The 15029-nt window shown below is 37.1% G+C and overlaps 1 protein-coding gene across 2 annotated transcripts in view; it reads left to right on the plus strand.

Annotated features, from left to right (window-relative positions):
- The first annotated feature begins 946 nt into the window (after positions 1-946).
- Positions 947-15029, plus strand: part of LOC135467625 (DNA polymerase delta catalytic subunit-like) — a 46412-nt gene continuing 32329 nt past the window's right edge. Inside the window, exons 1-13 of one of the 2 annotated variants that reach the window (XM_064745403.1) lie at positions 947-1107; positions 4219-4306; positions 4634-4740; positions 5293-5409; positions 6626-6798; positions 7538-7631; positions 7846-8014; positions 8506-8750; positions 9299-9465; positions 10126-10371; positions 12614-12724; positions 13111-13302; positions 14468-14556. In XM_064745403.1, the coding sequence (XP_064601473.1) occupies positions 4245-4306; positions 4634-4740; positions 5293-5409; positions 6626-6798; positions 7538-7631; positions 7846-8014; positions 8506-8750; positions 9299-9465; positions 10126-10371; positions 12614-12724; positions 13111-13302; positions 14468-14556 (1772 nt within the window). In that variant the 5' untranslated portion in view covers positions 947-1107; positions 4219-4244. The other variant, XM_064745404.1, reaches the window with a different exon arrangement.

A 15029-nucleotide genomic window follows, 5' to 3' on the forward strand; every position in this document is an offset into this window, starting at 1 on the left:
TATGTGTCGTAAAAATGAACGTAACTCCTAAGTAAATCTCTGCTATATGACCTATGAGTAGAGTATGTAATCTACACGGCTTATAAATTATGTCTGTTGCATATAAATTAACACAAAGTAAATACTGATGATATGCACGTAGTACAGCCCACACCAGACGTTCACTAACGTTACACTCGCTCATAAAGGGAGAACGTATTGTAAGGATATACATCTGAGGATTTCCAAGCGTCAATTGAAAAAAATCTCACCTTCAGCACGGTTTCGACGTACCAGACACAATTTACGTGTCTCATCTTTTTAATTAAGAATTAAACATGTAAAGTTAATGAATTTTCGTGGGGTAACCTCGTCCAGTCAGTTTCATTCAAGGGGACGTACCTAACTGAACTAACTACCAATATACCGGAAGATAAACATCAAATTAAAACCGTAAAAAAAATTGTAAGTTATGAATATAATTAAAACGGATACCTTCTGCTAGCCTTAGACATTGCACTGATCTATACAGGCCTATATATTTCTAGTCAGTTGTAATTTGTTAACTATACATACAGGTAATTCGTTTAACTGAAAGCAGATTTTGTCGTTGATAAGAATATACTGTATAACCAATTAAAATTAAAGCTTGTGTTAATTAAAAGTGTCCTGCAATTTCTTGACAAATTTTACACTACAAAAGTCGTTGTCTAGGCGCAAGTAGGCCTATATTTCGGCAAAGCCTCCGGTCTTCTAATTTTAAAAGTTCTTTAATAAAAGTTTCAGAAATGTTTATCATGTACTGGCAGAAAACAACCCTTTATCCGTAAGTAAGCATACAGTCGCGATTTTGGAAACAACCGAAAACAAAATAAAACAAAACAAAAAACAGATCAGTTACAGATGCCCCATCGGAATTATCCCCCGTGAATAGCTCTTCAGTCTTTGCAAGAACTCCCGCCATTTACGAAGCAGAGAAAAAAGAGAAATTGCTGATGTTGACTCCGACTCATTTGAATCTTTATGACCACTGTATGGCCACAAATTGTTAACTTCGTTTCTGGGCTTTTGTTGCTGTATCAAAGTCGGTAACCATTTGTCCTGTCAGCCCTTGTGTATAATTTAAAGGTAAAATTGTCGAATGGTGTTGTTGTCGTCATGCCGCTAGTTTATCAGTACCACCGGAACTCGTCTAAGTAGCACTCTAGTCGCAAAGCTTCAAAGATTATTGAATCATCGTGGCAAATGCTACCAGATTCAAAAACTGAAAGTTTATCCCCGCACCTTTTAATTTAACACCCATGTCGCTATAACTGCACTCCTGATGAAGTAGATGCAGTAGGGAAGATCTAGCGGAAACTACAACTTACAGAACTAAGGTATGTACCATCATCTCAAATTCTACCCGGTTCAAAGCTCGAACCATTCACGTCCCTGCACCGTTCAACCATGCGAGCCGTGTAGATGGTGGCCATTTCGTAAATGACAAGTGAGTGGAGATGCTGGACTTCATTAAGTATTGATGAATATTTTCCTTTGGGATGATCAGCATCTCTGGATTTTAACAGTCAGGTGCCCTAGGACCCAAAGCATTGTAAAAGTGTGACTGGGCAGTTCGTGGGAGGTTAGTAATCAACTGTTTTCCAAAATTTTACAATTCTTCCCACCGGGTCAAAGGGGATCCATGCATGACTATGCGAGCGTAAGAACAAATTAAAAAGAGCGTGGTGTTGTCATCCAGGTCTAGCATTGCTACACCTGCGCTCCGCGTAAAGCAGAAACACTGAGGAAGTCTGCCACGTAACCATATTTTCCTCACATCACCGCTATACCTCACTAGAAACGAAATACCTCCTCACCTGAACAGGTGACCGGCCTCCATGTTGTCATCATCACAATTCACGAATCTCCAAATTATGTGGAATAATAGACATGTACCTTGTTGCTTTTGCAGTTGGTGTATTCTGTACTGTGAATGGAAGTTGATTTGTGTAACAATATGGTGTGGGGACGAACTTTGATCTTTGAATTGGGTAGCATTTGCGACGAGGGTACATATGTTAGTTCGAGTGAATATAAAGTCTGCCCCTACATATATATAGAAAAAATGATATAGGACACAGCTATGACAGAAAAATATGTAAAAAGCTCTATAAAGTTTTGAAAGGTGAGAAGATGAAGCTCAGCGTGATGGTGCTGATGGACAATTCACTTCGGGTAGCCATGTTGTAAAGCCCTTATGAACTTGGCCAATCACTAGCGTTGAAAGCGTCACGTGATAATTGGATGTCACGTAAAAAAAAACATTAGCTCTCGATTGTGTTTTTTTTTTTATAGTGGATAGAGGTATCGATGCAGAAAATTGGATTTTGCGATTAGTTTAAGTGTCAAACTGATGCATTTTGGACCACACATTTATGAGCAGGGAACTGAGAACGGCTGCCCTTGTCACAATGCCTACATGTTGAACAGGATGCAGTAGTAACTTGTAAGGGTGAGCTGGCAAGAAAACCTCCTCGGGAGAGTCATTGTTTGAAGAAAAATATTGTGACTTTGCATTATTTTTCCCTAGCTTAGTCAGATTTATTATGAAAATATCTCCCCAAGATCTGATTGAAAGGGTATGTTGTCAATCAGGAGGTCCTGCTAAGTTCTGTAAATTCCCTGAAGTCGGTACAGCAATCTAGGCCAAATGCTTACACTCTTGCCAAACGAGGACGAGCAGGACAGCTAAAACACGACGCTTCTGTCCATGAACATTGCCCTGACCAAGTATCAAACTATGAGAAACATTGAACCCAGAACACAGCTGATACTCTTTGATTGGGTATCAGGTGTTTTTGTTTGTATTGTCACATTGTTTAATACCGATAGTAGGGAGAGCTCCTAGGTTTTGTGACATCGCTCTTATAGCTATAACATAGCAAAATGGCCTCACCAAATGAGTGGCTAGGTACTGATGATTGTTTGCTATATATTTTGTTGATAAGTGGTGTAGAATTTTAAAAATATTTTTAGCACATTTCTGGAATATTACTGTATTATTTAATTGAGCTTTAGTGGCTAACATTATGTTCACTTTCAATAATGGTCTGAGCAGTTGTGGCTAGGAAGATCGCTGCCAAATCATATTTGATCGCTGCTGTATAAACTCATTAGAAATGAAATATCTCCACTTGCCACCATCTTTGAACAGGCAACCGTGTTCACCATCTCTTGGGTGGGGCGGCTTACGTGCCTTCGGTAAATCCGCCCTGCAAAAAAGAGGCACATAACACATACATGCATTCGAAGGAGTCCATTATTGTCATACGACTGAAAAATTAAATATGACTTTACACCCTCCAAAACACAAATGTTTTCAAGAATTTTTTCTACTTAGACTAGCGCACTGGTTTGCTGCATGCACAACTGTAGTAAAACAGACAGTATACTGAGGTTCAGAATATAAATCCAATCATACCCCTGCATTTTTGTTTGCTTTAGCAATTTCTGCGTGGAAGTGATATGGAAATTTTCTCATGAATGCAACTGCACTTTTTTCTATCTGACATTTACAATATATTTTGTTATTTTCTTTTCATACAGTACTGTTCATTCACACTGGTTTCTTAGGCCTGATATATCTCTTGAGATACCTTGAGACCTTGATTCCTTTACTGTATATCCCAGTTCGCTAAAACATCTGGCCAAACATTTATGGCTAAATGTAGTGCTTATAGAGTGCGAAGTGTATACTATATGTTCTGAAGTTTGATTTCTTGCTCAGTGCTCACTAGTTTTCATAATTATACTGGTTTACATGAAAACAAATTGTTTGTGTGGACTGTCTCACATGCAGTTATGATTTAGACAATCTAAGACATTTCTAAGCACAAACTAACAAACGGGATTCATAAGATACAGTCCAGGCTATACAGCAGGGTTTTATACAGAGCCCACACAGTACACGCATTTGTGTACATGTACTTACTAGACCATATATCGAGAGCCATTTTAGTTCTGGAGAAAGTTTGAGCTCCCAAACTCTTGGGAGTGTAGCATTATGTGTGTGACTATTGAGAGAATTAGCACTAACATGACTGAAGTGCTGAATACGTCACTCCATCACTTAGATTCAATAAATTTTCATGTGACTGAATACTTGTTCTTCTGAAATGGGCTGAATTTGAAGCATTGTGAGCTTAATGACAGTGACATATACATGAACAGATGGTTAAGCTTGCTCTAATTTGATAGTTGTAGATCACAGTCCAGTCCTCATTATGGACGGGAAGAGAAAGCAGGCATTCAACAAAAATGATCATCAAAGTGGAAAGAAACCAAGGTTAGTGTTGTGACATTTCATTAGCTTCAGATGTACTCAGAAAGCAAAAAGACTTTTGTAAAGAATTTGTAGATTTCCCTGTTCTCAATGTGGAGCGGTCGATGGCACTCACGTGACCACTCATGTGACCACGTGTATTACACCAATAGTTGAAGGGCTGTCAGTGACTTGCCAGAGATCGGTGGTTTATCTTGACCTTGCTGACATTCCTCAGCACATAAAACTAATTGTGTAATTGAAAAAAAAAATTGAGATTTATCCTAAACAGCCATCAATTGAAAAAAATAGTTACACCTGTTAATTGTCATCGTTGGTTCATTTTTACAGACAAGATGAAGATGATGAATTGGACCCATCCATGTTTGAAGATGAATTAGCAATGATGGAAGGCATTGAGGAGGAAATGATGGTTCAAGACGAGGAAGAAGTCATTGGTACTCCAGTATTTTTATGAATATCTTATATTCTGCTAAAGAGTCACATAATGGTTCAATTTGAACATCTCTCCAACGAAGGGCACAAATGGATCTAATTTCAGTGGTATTAAATGAAGCATTGTTGGCCAAACATTCGTCACATGTTTGATGTTCATTCAGATGAGCTAACAACCCAGGTTGTTGAAGTAATATATCTGAAATTGTAAAAGTTTTTGCTGGAATTACCAAAGAGAAATCAAAAGTATGTAAACAGAGGCCAAATATATGGTTAATTATGTGAGTGTCTTCTTGTTCGTGACATAGGAATGTATATGTTTGTTTTACATGTATTATGACATCACATTACTTGCAATTAAAGCTCAGACTGGAACTTCATGAGAAGAAAATTTTTTTTTTTTTCTTTTTCGGTGATCAATATACTTCTGACATGATCTGAAATAACAAAAAATTAGTGACAAATATGATACCTAAATGTGAAATATTAAATCCTGACATTTTATCCTTTTTATAAATAATGAAAATAAATAACTTTCACTTTCTGTTTAACAGGGAATGGTCCAAGCGTATCTCGGTCTACCTCAAGATGGGCACGACCAGCTGTTAAGGCCCTCGACCCTAAGACAAGCAGCATCATATTCCAGCAAATTGACTTGGAACATTACATCGGTGATGTTAGATCATGCAGCTTGCTAGATTCTCAGGTTACTCACTGTAAGCAGTTGTTAACTACACTGCACAAGCTTGTTGTTTTTGTTTATTAAATCAGATTAATATCAGCGATGGTCTGTTGTCAATTTCTCCTGCCCAGTAGGGTCAGCCTGTATGGAAACACAAAACTTCATTCTCAGGCATACGTGAATGAATCTATGCATCAAAACAGACATTTGTATACCAGCCTTTAACTAGTAAGAACAGTCTGGGTCAATAATCAGCCAATTCCCAAAATGGTGTTTTAACACAAACTACCAAAGAACTAATAAATCTGAGAACTAAATAACTAATATAAAGTACGAATATAGGACGGAAATCATGCAAAGAAAAGCAGTCAACAGTTTTCAAGGATGTAGGAAAGACGCAAGGTATATTTTTAGGCGACTGAGTAAAATCTGTACTCAAGCCGTGTACAATGCTAGAATATAAGTTGTCGATAATAAAATGTGCAGCTCATTTGTGCTTTGATTGCAACTGTTCATATATCCGAAGTGGTGATCCAGTTCAACATGATGAATACATGGCCCCCAGCCTAGGGTGAAGCGGAATAAGACATTGTCATGAAGCAGAGAGCCAGAGATTCTGGACACTGCCATATTTACTTACAAGAGAGTTATACTCATTGTCAATCTTTAGAAACTTAGAGTGAAGTTGTTTGATGGAATAACCTTGACACACAAGTTTTTGCAGTAATAAACATGTGACATTGATTGAAACTGTCACACAACATGCGGGGTCTAGCAAATGCTACAAGGTGAGATGTGTGTACGCCATATGCAGGACCCTTTGGTATATTGCTGTCCAAGTAAGGATAATTTGCAGTGTCAACGTGGAAACTGTCCTGCTGTACCCTTGATTCAAGAACATGTAGTCTTTTTAAATTGTAATACGAAATTCTTTTTCTAGTGTTTGTAAGAAAAAAATCTTAAAGTTATAAAGAAATGCTTTAGTAATACTGATTAAGTCATTCTATGAAGTAATACTTCATAGTTATATGATATATTATAACAATTTAAATGATATATTATAACAATTTAAATGATATATTATAACAAATGTATTCAGATGTAATGAATTTGTATATTTTAAGAAATATCAATACATCCTGCACACAATTCTTTTTGGACGATATAAATGGGATTTTATCTTTATCGTTTGTATACATTGTAAGGTAAGCACCTTCCCGGTATGCCAGGCTCTACTGTGGGGCCTGTTCCTGTCATCAGCATGTATGGAGTGACCATGGAGGGTCACAGTGTCATGGCTCACATCCATGGGTTTGCCCCATACTTCTTCATCCCTGCACCCTCAGGCTTTAAGGCTCAAGATTGTGGCATTTTTAAGGTAGGACAGAATCAATTGGGAATTGTGAATCAGTTGGGAATGTGAATCAGTTGGGAATTGTGAATCATTTGGGAATTCTTTACTGCTCAGGGTACCTTAAAGGGAAATATGTTGATGTTTGTCCGTTTAGATGTACTTGTTTGGGATACTTCTGTCTGTGAAGGTAAACTATGATCAGACAGTCTGTGTCAGAAATATTACATTAAAGATAGTTAAGTGGAGAATTATCTACATATATACTGACCTGTGAAACACACAAACACAGCACCAAATCTGTGATCAACAGACAGTTCTTCATCAGTCATTTACTGTAATGTTAGAAGCTGGGTTGCACAGATGGTTTGTGAAGTTGAATTCCATAAATGGTCAGCAAATGAATCGTGTGGTTTAATTATACATACATGTAGAGGAAGTCACAAAGATAATATTAGTAATAAAATATCTAAAACAGTTATCTGTATTCACCTGTATTCATAGATAAGAATGATACCTGACATTAATTTTGATAGAATGGAAATGCTACATCACATGAGCAAATTACATGTTGGTAGCTTTCTCTGAATCAACAAGTAAATTGATATTTGTCACTGCAAATAAGAGAGAATACGGCAAAACACACCCAGTTAATACATGTAATTAATTGATTGAGAGATCAAAAAGGTATATGTACCTGTTTCTGTAAATAATAGTTTAACTGTGTCTGTGTGTTTTTTTTTTTTTTTTGTCTTTTTTTGAACAGGATGCTCTGAATGGTACAGTGATGAAAGATCTGCGCTCCAACAAAGAGGGGATAACTCATGCTGTATTAGCTGTGGAACTGACTAGCAAGGAAAGTGAGTGTACAGCTTAAGCTGTGACAAGCAGCTCTGTAAGCAAAATGGCTGGGCTCTTGAAATGGTTGGTATTATTCAGGTGTTAGAAGTGGAGTAAATTTGAACAAATTAATAAATTATAATAAATGGAATCTAACACACTGCTGTTATTGCTTAAAAGAGTGTGGACTTACAGATCACTGAATTTAAATTTTGCACAAAATTGTTTTTCTAGGCATATATGGTTATCATGGAAATAAAAAGATGCCATTTCTGAAGTTGACCATGGCCTTACCTCGTCTTATTGCTCCTGCTAAACGCCTCATTGAGGGAGGAATCAGTGTACCTGGTTATGGTCAGTATGCTGCTCAAGCCTATGAAAGCAACATCGACTTTGAAATCAGGTACGTGCATAGGCCATTGTCAAATTTGAAGGTTTGCATTTACTGATCTATTGTTTGAGTGACATCAGTTATGTGTAGACCATTGTGCAATTTAACACTTTGTATTTTATGCTGAGACTATCAGTAATAAAAAAAATTCTTGGCCATAATCTGGGCCAAACCGAAAAATTAAGGTTGGCCAGTTGCGAATTTTTTTTTTTAATTCTGGCACATGAAAAATATTAAATTAAACATTTTAAAGAAATTAACATGGAGAGTAAAATAAAACTTTTGTCAAAACCTCAATAAAAACTTAGTGCCCTTTTTTGGAGGGTTGATCAGATTTCGCTCTACAGACATACTTTTAATGATGGCCTGAACCATGGTTTTGTGAACCATGTGTTGGTGTGTTTGAATTATGAAAGTGGAGAAATGCAGGCTTCTCTCTAAAAAATGAATTTTGTCGCTTTAATACTACAAAGTTGATAATACGCATCCTGGTGTGTCCACAGGTTCATGGTGGATTGTGATGTAGTGGGTTGTAACTGGATTGAGGTGCCAGCCGGGAAGTACCACTTGAGAGAAGCAAACCACATGGACCCTAACAACCCCAAAAGACCCCTGCCTCGCTCCCGCTGTCAGATCGAGCTGGATGTTTCATGGGAAGAGTTCATCTCCCATTCCCCAGAGGGTGACTGGAGCAAGGTCGCCCCGTTCAGAATTCTTAGCTTTGATATTGAGTGTGCCGGAAGGAAAGGTAAGTTCACCTGCAGTTTTGTGCAATATTTCAGTACTTCTATATTTATGTGATTGTTCAGTTTAAATACAATCAATACATGTACTTCTCAACCTGACTAGGTGCAGGTTATTTTAAATGAAATGAAGTGTGACGCCTAATGTTGACCAATAGCAAATAACTACACACTAACCTACATGTATAACTTCATGATCATGTGACGAATTCCTCAAAAGGTACCTGTATGTATGATTTTAAATAATATTTGAAATGTGATTTTAACTCACATTTTTAGAATTGTGAGTCTAGATTGTTAACACCTTGCAAGTGCCATATGTGTGATGAATTAAGTATGTCATGTTTTTCAAATGCCAGTTTTATTTAACCAGAGGTTCTAAATTTTGACTTAGCCCTCAGCACATTCACATGTGGACATATTAAAGCAATATTTGTATATAGGGACTCTGACTGATGCTTAACAACAGTGTGAATATTACCAGAAACATCACACATCTAGAGCAGTTTTCATTTTCAAGGCGTTGTTATTGATGGTCGCTATGTGACTGTAGGTGTGTTCCCGGAGGCAGATAAGGATCCTGTCATCCAGATAGCCAACATGGTGATCAGACAAGGGGAGCAGGACCCGTTCATCAGGAACGTCTTCACGCTCAACACCTGTGCTCCTGTTGTCGGCTCACAGGTCATGTGTCATAAATCAGAGGCCAATATGTTACAGGTAAGGCACAGGTGCTGTGTGGTTTGTTGTTTGTTCATGTTGCTGTTTCTCATTACCAGTTTTAAGATTTTCGGTTTAAATTAGTTTCAGCTGATTAGTAGTCGCACGCTTCTTGTTTAGAAATAGCAGTCAAGGTTTATGTGGCAGTAAAATTCAAGTCCACAAACCGATGTTTGATGAAAGTAGTGAGACTTGGGTGTAGCACATCGTGCTATGTGTATAACAGTCTATTTGTGGTATACGTGCATGCACCCTAAATGACCTTAAATTTCGTCCTTGACTAACTTGTCCATATTTTATGATTCAGAGAGTTCTGTTGATTTTAGAAAGGTGTGTTGAGGTTTGGTTGAAACATAGGATGATGTTCTCCTGGAAAACTAAGTTTCAGCACCAAAAATAGTATTTTATGATATTTATTCGCCTCTAATAATGCACTTGTGTGGACAAAATTTTGAGGTAATTTGGTGTGAGTACTTGGCATAATGTGATTAATTTCAATCTTGATATTCATAAACCTGACCAATAAACCTGACCACTTAAACATTCTTGAAAACAACACAAATAAATCGCATTAATCTTTAAGCATGCAAAAAATGGGATAAAGTATACATATTTTAATGTCAGAATGTATTCATTTGCAAGTTTTCTTTTCTCCAACAGGCCTGGTCGCAGTTTGTGAGGGATTCTGATGCAGATATCATCACAGGATATAATATTCAGAATTTTGACTTGCCTTACCTGATCAACAGAGCCAATCACCTCAAAGTGAAGGACTTTTGTTACCTGGGCAGAATCAAAGACTCTCGATCAGTTATCAAAGAGTCTATGTTCCAGAGTAAGCAGATGGGCAAGAGAGAGAACAAGGTGATCAACACAGAAGGACGTATACAATTTGATCTGCTTCAGGTAAGGGGAGAGAATCAGTGCATTGAACTGGAGTTATCTACCCTGGATATGTGCAGATTTAATTTTGCGAGAATAACTTTGTGGTAAAAACTAGAAAATCAGAAAAAAATTTAGTACCAAGTGCCCTGTTAATGATAGATGGTGTCAAAATATTATTGAGAAACTGGAATGATTATAAAGTGAGTAGATATAGAGAATGACTGAGGTTTTGGTCATAATTCTAAAGTAGGTATACAGAATGACTGAGGTTTAGGTCATGATTTTAAAGTTGGTATACAGAATGATTGAGGTTTTGTTCAGGATTATAAAGTTGGTATACGGAAAGACTGAGGTTTAGGTCAAGATTCTAAAGTTGGTATACAGAATGACTGAGGTTTTGGTCAGGATTCTAAAGTAGGTATACAGAATGACTTAGGTTTAGGTCAGGATTCTAAAGTAGGTATACAGAATGACTGAGGTTTAGGTCAGGATTCTAAAGTAGGTATACAGAATGACTGAGGTTTTGGTCAGGATTCTAAAGTAGGTATACAGAATGACTGAGGTTTCGGTCATGATTCTAAAGTTGGTATACAGAATGACTGAGGTTTTGGTCATGATTCTAAAGTAGGTATACAGAATGACTGAGGTTTTGGTCATGACTCTGAAGTAGGTATACAGAATGATAGAGGTTTTGATCATGATTCTTAAGTAGGTATACAGAATGACAGGTTTTGGTCATGATTCTGAAGTAGGTATACGGAAAGACTGAGGTTTAGGTCAAGATTCTAAAGTTGGTATACAGAATGACTGAGGTTTAGGTCAGGATTCTAAAGTAGGTATACAGAATGACTGAGGTTTAGGTCATGATTCTGAAGTAGGTATACGGAAAGACTGAGGTTTAGGTCAAGATTCTAAAGTTGGTATACAGAATGACTGAGGTTTTGGTCAGGATTCTAAAGTAGGTATACAGAATGACTGAGGTTTAGGTCAGGATTCTAAAGTAGGTATACAGAATGACTGAGGTTTAGGTCAGGATTATAAAGTTGGTATACGGAAAGACTGAGGTTTTGGTCAGGATTCTAAAGTAGATAAACGGAATGACTGAGCTTTTGGTCAGGATTCTAAAGTAGATATACAGAATGACTGAGGTTTAGGTCAGGATTCTAAAGTAGGTATACAGAATGACTGAGGTTTAGGTCAGGATTCTGAAGTAGGTATATGGAAAGACTGAGGTTTAGGTCAAGATTCTAAAGTTGGTATACAGAATGACTGAGGTTTAGGTCAGGATTCTAAAGTAGATATACAGAATGACTGAGGTTTAGGTCAGGATTCTAAAGTAGGTATACAGAATGACTGAGGTTTTGGTCAGGATTATAAAGTAGATATACAGAATGACTGAGGTTTTGGTCAGGATTCTAAAGTAGGTATACAGAATGACTGAGGTTTAGGTCAGGATTCTAAAGTAGGTATACAGAATGACTGAGGTTTAGGTCAGGATTCTAAAGTTGGTATACGGCATGACTGAGGTTTTGGTCATGATTCTAAAGTTGGTATACAGAATGACTGAGGTTTTGGTCATGATTCTAAAGTAGGTATACAGAATGACTGAGGTTTTGGTCATGACTCTGAAGTAGGTATACAGAATGATAGAGGTTTTGATCATGATTCTTAAGTAGGTATACAGAATGACAGGTTTTGGTCATGATTCTGAAGTAGGTATACGGAAAGACTGAGGTTTAGGTCAAGATTCTAAAGTTGGTATACAGAATGACTGAGGTTTAGGTCAGGATTCTAAAGTAGGTATACAGAATGACTGAGGTTTTGGTCATGATTCTAAAGTTGGTATACAGAATGACTGAGGTTTAGGTCAGGATTCTAAAGTTGGTATACAGAATGACTGAGGTTTTGGTCAGGATTCTAAAGTTGGTATACGGCATGACTGAGGTTTTGGTCAGGATTCTAAAGTAGGTATACAGAATGACTGAGGTTTTGGTGATATATATTTATTTGGTTCATTAACATACTCAGTAATTTTTTGCTCACATGATGGTAGTCAGTTTTATGGGTGGAGGAAATCGGGGTAATCGTCCTATATAAGGGAAGTTACTGACAGACATATCCATTGTGTGATTTTCGTAGTGTTGACATCTAATAGTGTGATAGTCCTCTTCATTGCATATCGTCGTCATATGACTGAAAAATTGTTGAGTACGACGTTAAACCCCAAGCACTCACTCACTCTTCATTGCATATAATATTTCAGATTCTTTTTCGAGATTACAAATTGAGGTCTTACACTTTGAATGCTGTGTCGTTCCATTTTCTGCAAGAGCAAAAAGAAGATGTTCAGCACTCAATCATCACGGATCTTCAAGTAAGTCTGTCTTTTGACTTGGTAGTGCTCATATCTTGAAATGTAGTCTGCCAGTAGAGTTAAACAAGCACCGGTTTGACCGGCCTATGACGGTCAGTTACCAGTGACTGCACCTACATTTGTAAGCAATCATTTCAAAATACAGCTTCTGCTATATGCTGGAAATTTAGATGCAAATAAATCATGGAACAGTTTGATAATGTTTTCCTTTATTTAACTGAAGGACCAGGTAATATCATGGAGAACCAGTAGACTTGAATGGACGCTGGTCAATATTTTTTAATTGTCTGGTAAATTTTGTTATTGCTTGCATTCAGTTTTCAAGTTCAGAGGCTGAAATGCTACTGATATGCCTATAGTTAATGGTTTTTTATTTCTCTCCTCAGAATGGTAATGACCAGACCAGGAGGAGGCTTGCTGTGTATTGTCTGAAAGATGCCATCTTACCGCTGCGCCTGCTGGAGAAACTCATGTGTGTGATCAACTACATGGAGATGGCTCGTGTGACGGGGGTCCCCCTCAGTTACCTCCTCTCACGCGGACAACAGATCAAAGTCATCTCACAGCTGCTCAGAAAGGTAGTCATCACGCCACAAATCAACTTTTTATGCCCTTTTCTCTCATAGAAAACCTCCTAAACAATGAATTTTGATGCCAGATCCGTTTTGAAACTTTGAACTTCCATAGGGAACAAGGGCCGATTGCACAAAGCCATTCCTGACTTCACTCAGAATTTAAAACCTGAAAATTTGGACACATTTGTCTTCAGATAATATTGATGATGTGGACAAAGTTTTAATTCCTATACCCCAAAAATAAGCTTCAAGATTGCATTTCAAATTTAGACTTAAGTCAAAAATGGTGTTGAGGAATCAGCCCCTGAAATCTTAAATTTGAAGGCTTTATTTTGGTTCCAGTTTGGGCTTCCATGTGATGGTAGATGTGATGTAGAATCAAAAGGTCACATTAGGACCAATTATCATGTTTGATGTGGTGAACAGAATGATATAGATCTAAGAATATTCTTGATGTACATCAGTTGCACACCCTTTCATACACATAAAACAACTCGGTGGTGCTCTACATAGTGGTAAAGTAAGTTTGTAGGTTTTTAATTTTGTGAAAATCTTATACCGAGGCATGCTGCTGTTGTTGAAGGTTGAACTTGTTTTAGCGAGTGCCTTGTTTTAGGCATAGGCGTAAAGTGTCAAGCACTTCATTTCCTTTCACCAAGCTTGGCTATTTTTCACTTTTCTTGAAGATGAATTTTATTCCTATTCTGTGTACCCAAAACTTAACCATTTTGGTACCAAAAAACTGTTGTCAAGATGTAGTAAGCTGGCCTGGCTTTTTTTCACGGCAACAGACAGTAGAAGTAGTCCAGTATGCAGTTGTACTTTTTCATTGGGTGAGCCTCTCAATGAAAGTTCAGATGAACAATCAAAATTTCGGACTATTTATATAATGTGTGGTATATTGAAAATATCACTGCTGTTATATAGCTGCCACGGGCAAATTATGGGGTAAATCTACTACGTCTATTCAGGTTTTTTTATGTGATGGTTGCTCACTAAATTTTTTAAAAAAGGGCTGATTAGAGCAAAGCTCATGAACAATTATTTAACGGGCTAATCTTGTAAGTTTCATTATTTCTGTCATCTCAGTGTTGTTTGAAAACCATTGGAAAATGTGGAAGGCATAGACATGAAACTAATAGTAGGATGTGTACGTAATATGTGACAGGCTAAAGAGCAGGATTTGATCCTGCCTACTCACAGGATAGAGGCTGGGGATGAGTATGAAGGGGCCACTGTGATTGAGCCAATCAAAGGGTGAGTAATCTGGAACTTGATTGTCTTTCAAAGGTGAAAATTAAACATGTTTTCCAGTCATTTATTTAATACATTTAACTTCTACTATTACATCTGTGTGCATTAGGATAGATTTAACACAACATCTGCATAACAGTGTAAATTTATTTATTAATTTCCCACTTTTTGTCCATTTTTTCTGTTCCTAAACTTCTGTTTTGGGATAAAAGATTATCTGGTATGTCATAAACAGTGCAGTTTAAAGACAAAACTGAAGCATATTTGTTCATTGGTCAATTTGATACATATAATTTCTACTTTACAATGTTGTCATGTTTGAGATGGTTTCACAGCATGAATAGTATAGATCGTGGCTAAAATTTTTGAATATAAAGTAATGTGCATAAGCATAGTTTGAACTTACGTGTAACAACATTTGTGTAACGATATACATCTATTCTGCTATATTCATTTTCACACTTTTTATCCATTTT

Source organism: Liolophura sinensis, chromosome 6 (assembly GCF_032854445.1).
Source record: "Liolophura sinensis isolate JHLJ2023 chromosome 6, CUHK_Ljap_v2, whole genome shotgun sequence".
NCBI classification, from domain to species: Eukaryota; Metazoa; Mollusca; class Polyplacophora; order Chitonida; family Chitonidae; genus Liolophura; species Liolophura sinensis.